Source organism: Vigna radiata, chromosome 4 (assembly GCF_000741045.1).
Source record: "Vigna radiata var. radiata cultivar VC1973A chromosome 4, Vradiata_ver6, whole genome shotgun sequence".
Taxonomy (NCBI): Eukaryota; Viridiplantae; Streptophyta; class Magnoliopsida; order Fabales; family Fabaceae; genus Vigna; species Vigna radiata.
This window is the reverse complement of record NC_028354.1, coordinates 18,715,616-18,729,878: the sequence shown is the minus strand read 5'-3', so window position 1 is coordinate 18,729,878 and position 14,263 is coordinate 18,715,616. Positions and strand designations below refer to the sequence as shown.

Here is a 14,263-nt window from a genome sequence, read left to right as displayed (position 1 = left end):
ATGTTTAATTATTCCGTTACTTCATCTGTCTCATGTACTTTTATAAGCACTTCCTTGTCTCGGTTCCATTCTTCCAGAATAGAAGTTTTACTTAGATTTGAAGTTACTTTTCATTTCTCTTACTCTCACGGTGCAATACAAATTACAATTCATGATTTCAAAATGAACTTTGCAATTCATAATTTGAATCTTGATTTAAAAACTTGATCACTACAAAGCTCCAAGAGATGGTATGTTAAATGTTTGGTTTCTCTCGACTGGTTGAGAATAAACAATGTAATCATGAAGAAGTAGCACATTCAGGGTGCTGGGTTGTCTCAACCAGGCAGCTACTTCAGTTCCTTCTGATACAAACCTCCCCAAATTACACTCAGCTATCTGAAAGGGTGCACCAATGCCATTCAGGAGTGCCTCAACAGCCTTTCTTAAAGCACCGTTGCCCACTACTTTGCTATGCTTGCCCCATCCAGTTAATATGCTGCAAAAAGATTATGATTACAACTTCAATCCTCACCAATCTAATTAAAGGATAACAATAATCTTAAGAGGGAAAACTTCAAAACCTCAATATAGGAGGTGGCTTCTGTCCTCCAAAAACAGTGGTTCGCAATTCGAGCAACCATGAATGCACCATTGCACAAGCTGCTCCACAAGACGTCAGATGTAGATCTAAGCATTCAGTAGACCAGCCCCCTTTCCACACATTTCGGTTTCTCCCTTCAATCACAACCATTTGAGCCCCAAGTTTCTGATGCAAAAATCAATTTATTATAAAAACAGAAAAAAAATGGAAAAGTTAGATCAATGTAAACGAGAGGGTGCATCTACTGTAAACTCCTAATATTAATCATTCCACTGATGAGACAGCAATACAACACATGTCGTAGAAAATTACAAAGGTAACAGATGCATAAGTAGCAAATTTCTAAGTACTCAATTTTACCTGACCAAAATGCCATAACATATCAGTCAGAGCATTATAAAATGCAGATGCTGTTGAAGAATCCATGTGCTCAAGTTCATCAAAAAGCCTTTGAGCCTGATCCCATATGCCTTGCCCATGACCCATAAGTAGGCCATGTGCTACACCATAGACCTGGCTATCAAACACACGGAGCCCGTCTAATAGCTTTGAAGCATCTTGAAATGTCTCACAACAACTGCATCCAACGCATCAAATTACGCAATTAATAATTGGTTGTATTTATTTGAGAGTATCAAAATACAAACAATAAAAAATAAAGGAAAGCAGAAACAGTAACAGTGTCAAATAGTAAAAGAACATCGAGTACATCATCCATAACAAGGTAATGTCTGAAATCCTTTGGGTTGAAGAAGTAGCACTCTGTATAACTAGGAAGATAAAAATGATAGGACAAAGTGTATTAAGAGAAAAGCTGAGAGGAAAATATAGAGAAGTTGTAAACTACAGAAGCTCGTGTAAAACCTAGCAGTGACAGCTGTAAATAACTGACAGAAATCAAGTGATAATGACAGATGTAAAAATCTAAATAACAGAATACAGCTGACAAAAGGAGTTATTCACTCACAAAGTGAAATAAATCACAGCCAAATACCTGGTTTTCTAGTTATTAATTAGAGAAACAGAACAAAAGGTTTAGTATAGAAAATTGGCCAATACTTTTAAATAATAATTTAAGAAAAGACATAATACAGCAACAAACCCCTCTTATATAGCAAATTAAGCTTTAAAAAAAAACCCAAGCCTAAGAGTACATCTTATCATAGACATACATAGTAACTATAACTTGAAAAAAAGAAACTGAGAAAAAAGTAGAATATAAAATAACACTGCCACAGAACTAACGGGTGTGAACAATATTGAATTATGAATGCTTCATTACTAAGGGGATAAAGAATGCTTATACCTTTTCCATTTTCATTTGTCTATTCTATTCTAGGGTAACATGTAAGTGAATACATAGAATAAAATGGGTGAAAGACAAACAGAAATATCAGATAGTTATCTGCTACCTGCAAGCATTCAAGATGGCTGAAAATGTGACAACATTAGGTTTGATTTCCATTTCATGCATTTGTCGAAAGATCTGCACTATGTGCAAATTGTCTTGTGTGCTTCTCTTATCCTTCTTCGTAAGACCTGCTTTTTCTGCAGCAAGTTGCTCCAACATTTTCATGATTTCATCATTGTTCCCATTGTCAGTCTTCTGATCTAGAAAGGTACTCACAGTAGAAGATGGATGTTTAATTTGAAGGTCATTGGATTGAAAAGAAGTATCAACCCCACATTCCAGAGCTGGTGTCAGTCCTACTCTGAAGGCATCAATAATGGAGTTGTAAGTCACAACATTTGGCCTACTTCCTTTCTCTATCATCACATCAAGCAGCCTCAAAGAAGATTTGATCAAACCATTTTTGCATAAAGCATCAATGAGAGCACTGTAAAATACAACATCTGTCTCCATGCCTTCTTGCTTGAACTCTCTATAAACATCCATTGCCTCAGCATACATTCTACCTTTAGTGTATATTTTAATTAATGTCGAGTAAGTTAGACCATTAGGATAAATGCGTCTTGCTTTCATCTCATCAAATAGTTTTCTGACCTCGATGTACCTGTTGTATCTGCCATATCCCTCTATCAATGCATTATAAGTTACTACATCATTTTTTATTCCACAACTCTCCATCTCTTTAAATTTACACACTGCCTCCTCAAACCAACCAAGATTTGCATATAGTCCAACCAGTGCATTGTAAGACACCCTATCCAACCGAATCAACAGGTGCTTCATTTCATCATACACATTTAGGGCATCTTCAAAGCGCTCAGCCTTAGAATAGCCAGCCATCAAAGTACTATAAGTCACGACATTGGGCCAAATGTTCTTAGCAGGCATCTCAACATCAATAGCATGCCTGACAAGATCCATCCGTCCACCTTTACACAGTGCATCCACATAAGTATTATAAGTATACACATCACGCCCAATCCCTTTCCTTTCCATTTCAGCCAACAAATCCTTACACAATTGCCACCTACCCTTGGGGACACAAGTTTTGAGAAGTGAGTTGTAGGTAAGCCGATCTGGCAAACAACCTGCATCTATCATCTCCTCCAAAAACTTAACAACTATTTCAAAGGCAATTTCCCCTTTGGCCCCTGCATCGATAATAGCATTGTATGTGACCAAATTGGGCTCCAAACCAAAGTATCCCATGCTCCTAAACAAATTCACAGCCTCCTGAAAGCGATCATTCCTGCCAAGAGCACTAATCATGGCAGAAAAAGAATAAACAGTGTTTCCGTACCCTCTACTCCTAGACTCTTCAAATAGATTCAGAGCAAGCTCAATCTTCTTTAACCTACCAAGAGTCCTAATCATGTTGCTGGTCAACTTCCCCATGAAAGTACTATCAGTTGCCCTACTCATGGCAAAATCATAGGTCCTAGTAGCTAGCAAAAGGTCACCGGTATTGGCAAACTCCTTAAGCAAATAAACATAATCCTCAGCAACATAAAGCCTATAATTAAGCAACACACTATCTATGGCAGCAACATCATTACCAGCGTTGGTGAGGCTATGCAGGACCTCCTCAGCCGCCTTGGAGTGCTGCTGGTTGTTTGGGACGGCCCTAGGGCCGCCGGAGTTCATCTTCCCTGGGTTCCTATTGGACCGCCGACCAGAAAACTCGGGCGCAAGCTGGGTTTTCTGGCCACCGAGCCACGGACTCAGAGAAGATGAAAATGCAGCTGAGGCAGTGGCAGCTGCAGAGGGAACACCTGCACCTGCACTTGATGCAGGTGAATAATACCTGGTGGAAGAAGAAGAAGAAGAAGAAGCCCACCGATTGCGGTTGTTATTGCGGCGGTGCTGGCTCCTGTTCTGGTTATGGTGGTGGCGTTGGTTGTTGTTGGAGGGTCTCGGAGGAACGGAGGAAAAGTGGGATGGGGTAGTTGGGGTTGATGCCATTGCACAGTTGAAGCAAAAGGGTATCCCAGATAAGGAAAAAGATGAGAACTTTGGGGCTCTAATTGAGTGATAGCTTATAAAGCTTGGTGGGTAGAAGAAGACTGTGATGATTCAGTTCAGAACTTTCCATTCAATTTTTTTTTCTCTTGCAGACAGACATTATCCTATGTTCATCTCCTATACCCTTTGCGTTTAACCACTTTACCCTGCTGCTCTTTCAGCTACTCTTGTTATTATCATTATAATAATATAATAAAATAATTAGACAAGACTTAAAAAGAGGATTTTGTATCATTTTTTAGCCTCATACATACCACTTTACCCATTTTTTTTTTTTTAATTTTATGATGACTAATTACATTTTTAGACTGTTTAACACCCATTTTGGAACTATTAATGACTTGTATTTTGTATAATGTAAGAAAACATCTGAAATTTAATTTTAGAATAAAGTATTATTTTTCAATTAATTTTTGAATCTTTTGTTTAAGTTCATCTTCTTATTATTCCATATATAGTATACATTATCTATTTTAGAAAAAAAAAAAACATTCGTATTGATAAATTTTTGTATATAAATATTTTATATTGGTTGTATTAAATAATTTTATATACTAAATAACTAATTATTTTTTAAATTTTAGACCAATTTTATTTTTTATTAATTGTTACATAAATTGTCCTATTTTAGTTTTCACTAGTTTGTTTAAATAAATTTAGCAAAGTGAATGTCAAACAATCATAAGTTTATGATTAGACGGATTTGGTTCTGAGATTAACTTTAATCGGTTCTCATTATCTGGTTAAAATTGCTCAAATCCTAATTATTGAATTTACAAGTTAGATTAAAAATAGAAGTTTGATAAAAGAAATCATAATTTTAAAAAAATTAAATATTTTTTTGTTTTAAATATTTTAGCAATATAAATTAGATTATTAAATTTAATTTCCTTATTTAGATAGACTCTTTCACCTTCAAATACAAAAATTAATTTTGATATTAAAATTTTATTTAAAAACCAGAAAAAGAAGTTAAAATTGAGATAGAGACAAAACTAGTTCAACAACAATATACATTTATTTAAAAAAATCTATTTAAAATATTTCTTATTATCTTTTTAATTTTTAAGTTTTGAATATTCATCGCCTTCATCTTCTACTTCCCTGCTGCTGCATTTTCAACATCTCAACTTCAACACCTCTCTCCGGGTTGCGAAGAATCGCAATGACGAACTCCATGGGCCCCCCTCCCCCCATAAACCCTAATTTACCAGATACCGCCCCCTCAATGCCTCCTCCTCGCGATTCAACAGAACCTCAACCTTCGCCGCCGCCGCCGCCTCGCGATTCGCTCAAGCCTCCCTCTCANGGTGTTGCGGTTCCTTACAAGATTCCCCCGTGGAGCGCTTCTCCTTGTCACCAGTTCTACCTGGAGGTTCTCAAGGACGGTTCCATCATCGACAAATTCGACGTGTGCGAGAAAGGAGCTTACATGTTCGGCCGATTGGATCTCTGCGACTTCGTGCTCGAGCACCCCACTATTTCTAGGTTTCATGCTGGTATGCACACTTTCGTATATTTCTCTCTTCTGAATTGCGTGACACTAACTATCTCAGACCCGATACGGCTGATTTTTTTTTGGTTGAATGAAGTTTCATACTGCAAAGTTGCTTTGCTTATGATAAACTATGTTGCGGATGTTCTCTGTTTTTGTGATTCTACTCATATGACGTGTTGAGGTTTAGCTGCTGGACGTCTCCGTAGACATTGGGTGGTTTTTGACCTATGTTGTTATTTTTGATGAAGGATATATTAATTTGAATTAGTCTGGTGTCCGACATTTATTATCATTCCACTCCCCACCCCCAACCCCCACAAAGTTGGAGCATGTACATGATATGCTTCCAACCTTCCTACGAATATGATCATTATTTTCATGGACAAAGTGGAAGTCTATTTCTATATGCTTAGTAAGTAGTTGAATTGTTTAGTTCAAGAAGATTAGAGTTGATTATTTCCTACCACAAGTCGTGATATAAACCCATCTCAGCGTGCACTATCATTTTGAAAGCATCTAAAAGTCACATTGAAGTTATGGAAATCTTAGTGAATTTCATAACCAATATTTGTCAATCAATTAGACTGTGGCGTTCTTGCTCAAATTACGGGGTTTTAGATATTAAAGGAGGCAACTGAAAGAATAGAGATTTTGAGTAATATTCTTTGGTATTGTAACATTATACAAAACGTAAGTACTAGCACTTATTCATATCAATACAATATCACAATCCTAGTTAAATAGGGTGACAAATCACGAGATAAGATAAGACGACTTATGAAAACAAAGGAAACAGGAAAACTATTCTAAGGAGATATTGTAAATTGTTTTTTAACATAAAATAATTTTCACATATTTTAGCAATTTATAAAGCTCGTCCTTGATTCTTACCAAGGTTTTCATCTGTCTTTTGTTAGTTATTCAGTTTAAGAGAAGTGGCGATGCATATCTCTATGATCTTGGGAGTACTCATGGAACTTTTTTGAACAAAAATCAGGTATCATCTCGCATTTCTTCTCCCTCTTAAATTTTGGTGATACTTTTCGCTCTTCCTGACTTATTTCATGTTTGGAATATATACTGTGGAAGAGATGCTGGAATTGTCAATTTTGCTATATAAGCTCTTATTCTTAAATAATTTTTTTATTTGAATTCCCTTTTTCTACTATTTAATGCTTTCAAATTAACATGTATCTCTGCCATCACTACTAAGTAGACTGTAGGAGAGTCAGCTAAGCTTATTTTCTGATATGGTTCAGTCAGAGATACTCTTGGCAGAAAACCTTATCCTAAAGTGATTAACTTAACCCATGTTTTAAAAGACCTTTAATTACTTCATTTGCTACTTGGGCTGCATCTAAAATGTTCCCCCCTCCACAGAAATGATCTTGGCAACAGTCTCGTGTAGTACTAGCTAGTGAGAAGGTGATTAAGTTTGTAATCCTTTGTAATGCAAAAACAATCTATTTATCCAGGGAATAACAATGCTACATTGCAGTGAAACTCATTAGCAATTTCCAAAGATTATCATTTTGATATTGTGCTGATCCAAATGATGTATATACATAAAATATTTTGTATGCCCCACTTATATTAGCAACCCTATAATTGATGAAATTCACAATAATCAATTGAATGTCACCTTAGTTGTGATTTAATTTATCATTTTTCACCCTAGTTCATGAATATTTGGGTTGGGCTGTTCAAAAGATTATCATTTACTATTGTGTTTTATTGCAATATTTGGGCCCGGCTGTTAGGAAAAATGTCTGCAGATTTTGAAACATTATAGCATCAGGGTCATAAATCCTTTTACTTTTCCTTTTTGCTTAGGTGGAAAAGAACACATATGTTGACTTGCATGTTGGTGATGTCATTCGATTTGGCAGGTAGGTATTTCTTTGGTTTGTTTTCTATTATGCTTATAAACAAGTCTTTTCCTCTAGCCCATACTGTTCTAGTTCTCACTTAAGCTATTATTACTTCTCTTTTATTATTTCAGACGAGAAATAAGTTTATTTGTTTAATCTATTTCATTTACTAGGTATCTGTTACTGTTACAATCCATGCAGCAGTTATTAAGCCATTCAGAGTAGTTAGTTGCAGATTTTTTTGAGGAACTCTAGCTTCTTAAAGGGATATGTGATTAGTCCAGTTGAATTGTTTGACATGTAACAAGTCCATTTGAATTAGTATGTGATATTTTACCTTCAAGATCTTTTTATAGGTCTTGCAAAATTCAGATTTGTGTAGAGATTAAGGATGTCGTTATGCGTTGTTATGATTGATCACTTTCTTTGGTGTTTTCTTATGATTTTTCCTTTTTAGTAGTCTTTTGGTGGAGGACATGCTATCCTTCTGCCCCTTTACTTCTTTCTGAATGCAATCTTCTGCTATTCGTCGTACCTTGCCTCTGTAAATTCTGTTACAGGTTGGTTAGGCTCATTATTCTTTAACATTTGGCATTCGGTATAAAACAAAATTTTCATGTCTAGGGATTATGAATCCTAGGAATGACTAAAACCTGTTTGTTGTCATAACATTCTTGGGGATATTTAGATGATTTTTTTTAATTAAAAATTAATGTGATATTTTTAATTAATTAAAGTTTAGGTTTTTTTATTTACTTATTAGCGTATGTGTAGGGTTGGTCAAATTGCACCTTGAATAACTTCTTGTGGAATGCAAATTTAATCAATGCAACAGTACTTATTAAATAGACCACATATACACTATTTCATACACTTTAAAAATTATTTAAAATTTTCAAATCAGTTAATTTTAATAAATAATATGATATTTAAAAATATGTAAATATTTATTGTTAGAGAACTTGTGTATATAAATTTAAATTATGTGAAATTTGATAGACGTGATCACTAAGATAATATAACTAGCTTCAATAGTTGGATTGATTGAATTTGCACTGTACAAAAAGTTATCATATATGTAATTTGACTTAGTTTTACACCTGGTGTAAATGGATTAAAGTAGTGGTCATCCCACTACTGCTATAGCATTTTTGGTGAGTTGGCTGCTCTGCTATTAATTAGTATGGTGTACATATGAAGATGATAGGATTGGATGAATTTTCATCTGCAAGAATTTTTATTTTCCTACTTTATGTTTGTATATATGCATTCATCTTGTATTACATTCACAGGTCATCTCGCATGTTCATTTTTCAAGGACCACCTGACTTGATGCCTCCTGTAAGATCCTGAATTCTTTATTTTACTGTTACATTTATAACCATTTGTTGTTTTCTGTTGGACAATGTGTCCCACTACCTCTCTTCAAAGGGAAAAAAGGAAGTGTCCCAGCTTCCCGTATTTTATGTGCTTGGGCTTAATTGATTTTACAGAAATTTCCTTTCTTGTGTTTCCTTTTTGCAAATAATTGTCATATTTATATTTGGGTTGATAAATGCATTCTCTAAGTGGGCTATTTATATTGTTTTTATATTTAGTAAATTCTGTCCTTATTAAGTTGAGAAATGTTGTTTTCAGTTATCATCACTTGAGTAATTATGGAACTGGAATACATTGTGGGCCAACTATCCCAAAGTCAAATTGTTAGTTAAAGACACATGAATAGTTTTATATTATACATCTAACACAACCCTTCATGCAAGTGCCCTTTGGCTTTGAGAGCATGGTTCATGCACTATTCACTCACCTTCAGTTGAAATTCAACTTTTCATTAAATGAGGGTTGTGTGAGAAACAAACTCTAGAATATAGCCATTGGAGATATATTGTGAGTTTCCAATGCCCGGTCTAATATATAATTAGAGAGAAAGATATTATGATGCATTAAATGACGTAATGCATTTCACCAATTTGATTTCTTGATTAGATAAAGCAATTTTTATCTTACTGACATTGGTAGTGAGACCTGCTTGTATGACTAATATGACTTGTTGCAGCATCTTTCTTGGACGCCTTGCCCTCTATGTTCAAGGTGGATGTTTTGATGGTTGGCTTTGACCAATAGATTGCCTTTGCATTAAGCGCAGATGCCATCGTACCTTTTCAAAACAACAGAGTATACTTGAATAATATTAGTTAAAAAAGATGAAACATTGATTATATCATAAAGGCTATGGACTATGCCCTGCAAGGTCCTTGTTTGGACTGAAACGTTAATATACCTACTGATGAAACATCATCTAATTAGACAAACCATTCATTTGATGTCTTAAACATGTTTTATTTTTTAACTCAAAATTTAAGGGGCTATAACCATCTTTGGTCGAACATTTCTTCTCTCCACCCTTTACTTTTTAACTTTTTGACAAAATTATAATTTTTTATCTGATTATTACTGCAGCTCACCCTTTTATTTTTTATGTTGACTTATTTTGTAGGAAACTAATGCAAAACTTATGAAAGAAGTGAAGATGCGGGAAGCAATGCTAGATAGGGAAGCTTCAGTGCGAAGAGCAAGACAGGAAGCATCCCTTGCTGAGGGTATATCTTGGGGCATGGGTGAGGATGCTATTGAAGAAGAAGAGGTTTGTAGGAGCTTGTAATTATATGATTATATATTCTTTTTTGTTTGTTTGAACTACATAATTAATTATGAATATTTTACATGTTCTGACCTCAGAATCTACCTTTTTCTTTTAAAACTCGAGTTGGCTGTTTAGTATTTATGTCTTCTGATTCATTAGTTTGTTGGATTGAAATTTCAGGATGATGCTGAAGAAGTAACGTGGCAGTCATACAAAGGACAACTTACAGACAAACAGGAAAAAACCCGTGAGAAAATAATCAAAAGAATGGAAAAGGCGAGTCTTTCCTTTAAGTTTGGTTTCACATGCTTTCTTTTATTTTGAATTATAATCCATACTTTATCACGTTGAAAATTTCATCAACTGAATATAACACTAATTTTTATAGCCGTCAATGGTCAACCTATCATCATATCTAATCCTCAAATTGAATGCTAACCATATGATTTAAAATATAAATGTCCTGTAAAGATCCCAGTGATAAGAGAGTTGGTTAGGCTTTTTATTTGCAAGAAGAGTTCACCAGTCGGTCAGTCTACTTTTTTGGCATTGCATACTTCATGCACAGATGCCAAGCTCAAGCTTTCATCTTAGCATGAAAGTGATTATGAATAGTTTCCCAGAGTTGCCATGAATTTCTGCAACCAAATTCATGAGTGAGTAATGAAGAAGAAAGTGAGGCAAGCAATCGATCCTGCAACTCCCAAGTTTGCAGGATTCTCGATTCCTGCCTTGTGATCATATTTAGAGAGAACCACCAAAAAGATCCGATTGGTGGATTTGAATCCATAGCCCTGATTGAGGCTCTAGAAGCTCATAATACCATCTAGAGTTTCAAAGAGAGGTTTTCTAATTCTGAAAATACGATAGAACTCAATCAAGTCAATGTCTAGGGATTCCAATATTTTTTATATGCATACTATTAGACTAGTCTAGGGAGCTAACTATACTAACGGGTCTAACTAAGTTGCAAGTATTACAATATAATGTAACCAAAAGACGCAATGATGCACACAGTCGCTTACTCTAACACCTATTAACCATAGTCATTTGTGTTCTCTTCCTTTGTTCAGATTGCTAATATGAAGAAAGAAATAAATTCTATACGAGTTAAAGACATTTCTCAGGGTGGATTAACTCAAGGTCAACAGGTTCAAATTGCTAGGAATGAACAGAGAATAACGCAGGTATCAGAGAAAAATAAATTTGACTAGAACCTTATATATTGTTCTTAATATTCTTCTGTGATTGTCAGCAGTTTTAGAATTATAAATTTTTTTCCCATCATGCTATCTTTTCAATTGGGTAAATATTTGTCAGGTGAGCTTATTAGCTGAAATTTTTTAATGGAATAGATATTGGAAGAACTCGAAAACTTGGAAGAGACATTGAATGATAGTATTCGAGAGAGTCTTGGTGCACGTACAGGGAAAATGTCTCATGGCAAGAAGAAAGGCGCAATTGAAGAAGAAGAAGAATATGTTAGGTATAAATATCATTGATGGAATGGAAGTTATTTTTGTGAAAGTGAAATTTTTTTAGATGAGTTTCATTCCTGAATATTAACTGCTGCTAAATGCTTTAATTGCTTGTATATATATTATCTTTTGTTCTTTTGGTGTGAAGCAAGTGCAATATGTTTAGTGTGCTTGCTTGACTTTGTCATGCTGCAATATTTATAGTGATGTACCAAAACTAAAGTGCACGTTGGTATTTACTTGTATTGTTCAGTGATGATGATGAATTTTATGACCGTACCAAGAAAAAGCCTTCACATCAGAAACTTGGTGACAACCAATCTGTTGAGACTGCGGATACTCTTCTTGATAAGAGAGATGCCATCACCAATGAAATGAATGAAAAGAAAGAGTTGCTTACAATTGAAAAGAACAATATGTTGTCAAAGTCAAAGGCTGCTACCCAAGATGAAGTTGATGACTCACTTGATGCGTACATGTCAGGGCTGTCATCTCAACTAGGTGAGTTCCTTTAACTAAATATACTAACCTTTCAATGTTTTACGTTGTTTAAAAGTACAATGTCTTCGGTACCTTGTTTCATTTTTCCTCATTTTATGTATTATTATGTGCAACGTCATGTCTTAAATTGCACCTAGAGAGAATTGACTGTGTTTACCCATTCTGATCTTTTCTGTCAGTGTATGATAAAAGTGTGCAACTTGAAAAGGAATTGTCAACTCTTCAGTCTGAGCTTGATAGAGTATGCTACCTGTTGAAGATTGCTGACCCAACAGGAGAAGCTTCCAAGAAAAGGGAGTTGATGGCTCAAGAACCCAAACCAAAAAAATCTGAAAACATCTCTACCGTCAAGAAGAAGCCACCTGTAGAAGCACAGAAAAGCAGTGAGCCTTGTGCAAAGGCAGATAACATGAAAGTTAAGAAACCACCTGCGGAAACCCTGATTAAAAGCAGCGAGACCTCTGTCAAATCAGATGACTGTGTAGAAGGAGAAAAGGCTATAGCTGCAACATCGGGTTCAGACAAGTCAGAACCTGCTCGTGACAAGTTGGAGGCTGAGAATGTGGTATTTGCTGTACCAAAGCCCCAATGGCTTGGAGCTGTAGAGGATAGAGTTGCAGATGATACCCAACAGTCGATGCCCTCTCTGAACGTGCATGACACAGACGAGTCCAATCAGTTTGTGGACTACAAGGACAGGGGCAAAATTTTGGGCAGTGGTGATAGTGCAAAGGCTTCAACGGAATTGAAAATTGAGTCTGCTGCTGGTCTAATTTTAAGGAAACGGAAGCAAGTTGAGACAACTGCGGCAAATAGTAATGACACCTCTCAACAATTGACATCTTCCACGTCAGGGGAAAAAATGGCTGAGGATGCTGTAGCACTACTATTGAAGCACAATAGAGGGCTGTATACTAATGATGAGGAGGAAAGTGAAGCCCAAGAGAGGAGGGGCCCTAAAAGAGTGCTTGGGCCTGAGAAACCGTCCTTCTTGAATAATGAGATGGATTATGACTCCTGGATTCCACCTGAAGGTAAAAATATTTTGGTTCAGATCTGACCATGTGCTTGAATTTCCATTTTTATTGGACGATCATACATTGCTTTGCTTTGTGCAGGACAATCAGGTGATGGACGTACTTCCTTGAATGATAGATTGGGCTACTAAGGTCGGTTGATGTTATTAACATTTACCTATATAAATATTGGCCAGGGAGCAGGCATACTTTACTCAGCATTGATACACTTAAAAGCAGGGTTTTGGTTAAATATGACTTTCAGTGACTTCAAATCCCTTTTAAAGAAGTGAAAGGATGATGAAGTTTGTTGGTGAAAAGATTGATGTAGCAGACACTTGGCGGCTTGGAAAGCTTTTTAAATGTAGTGACAGACAGATGTACTTCACTGATACCGTTGTCAGATGAGGCAGGCTACGCCATTCTGTTCTGATTATAAATAACAAAGCAGTTTAGACCCAAAACTCATGCTACTGTCCTTTGGAATGTAATGCCTGCTTTGATGCCATTATAAAATGTCGGTGCTTTTCAGAGGAGGGCTTTGTTATAACTTTTTAGCTGTGATAAGTGTCTACCGAAATTGCTCCGATCAAAGGAGGCTGCCTGCACTCTTAAATTTCAACAAAATTCTTAGTTTTCTTTTTATAGTTCTCGTTAAACATGGTTAAATACTAGGAACAATATAGAGAAATACATTGTTAATTACGGCTGATAATATTAGCTGTATTGGTACAGCCAAATACCCGTGAAGTGGACAACAAAAATTATCTGAATACCGATCGGACAATATACGGGACAATAGTTAAAGATGACTATTGAACCTCAAATTAGGGGGAAAAATACTTTGATATGGAAGAGATATTTGTTTGAATTATAGTAATTATACTACGCTATCGGTACGATTCCTCTGTTCGGCTAATGGAATGAACATTTTATAACTCATTTGATTATGAAAATTAAGATTGTCAGTAACTAGATCAGCCTGTATTAGACTCTTGACCAGACCCGGTTTGTGTTCTACTACATAATGGTTTATAAGGTTTAACGACAATAACAAATATAACAAACTAATTGTGGTGATAGGAGTTACGCAAAGTTTTCAACGTCATAGTAAAGACAATAACAAACAAATTAAAAAAAAACAAACCACATAATGAGTTAAGAAAATTTGGATCTCAAATAAGAACTATTAAAGTTGGCGAGAAATGAGAATTGAACGAGACATGACAAATGCCACTC

At 35.5% G+C, this 14,263-nt stretch overlaps 2 protein-coding genes across 3 annotated transcripts; one reads left to right on the top strand and one right to left on the bottom strand.

Moving 5' to 3' along the window:
- Positions 1-155: 155 nt before the first annotated feature.
- LOC106759362 (pentatricopeptide repeat-containing protein At2g31400, chloroplastic) lies at positions 156-4,179 on the bottom strand. The gene is made up of 4 exons (XM_014642507.2): positions 1,996-4,179; positions 944-1,160; positions 564-748; positions 156-478 (listed from the first exon to the last, which is right to left on the bottom strand). Exons 1-4 carry the CDS (start codon positions 3,954-3,956, stop codon positions 211-213), a joined length of 2,631 nt encoding a protein of 876 aa, XP_014497993.1. The 5' UTR covers positions 3,957-4,179; the 3' UTR covers positions 156-210.
- A 905-nt stretch (positions 4,180-5,084) lies between these two features.
- LOC106759501 (kanadaptin) lies at positions 5,085-13,667 on the top strand. Of its 2 annotated transcripts, XM_022780056.1 has the most exons (12): positions 5,085-5,515; positions 6,432-6,511; positions 7,348-7,403; positions 8,678-8,726; positions 9,883-10,029; positions 10,210-10,305; positions 11,103-11,216; positions 11,385-11,515; positions 11,761-12,008; positions 12,188-13,042; positions 13,127-13,177; positions 13,290-13,667. In XM_022780056.1, the coding sequence occupies exons 1-11, from the start codon at positions 5,182-5,184 to the stop codon at positions 13,174-13,176; spliced, it is 2,160 nt and encodes a 719-aa protein (XP_022635777.1). In that variant the 5' UTR covers positions 5,085-5,181; the 3' UTR covers position 13,177; positions 13,290-13,667. The 2 variants fall into 2 exon arrangements, with proteins under 2 accessions (XP_022635777.1, XP_022635776.1); XM_022780055.1 differs by having other exon boundaries at positions 5,087-5,515; positions 13,127-13,667.
- The last annotated feature ends 596 nt before the right edge of the window (positions 13,668-14,263 follow it).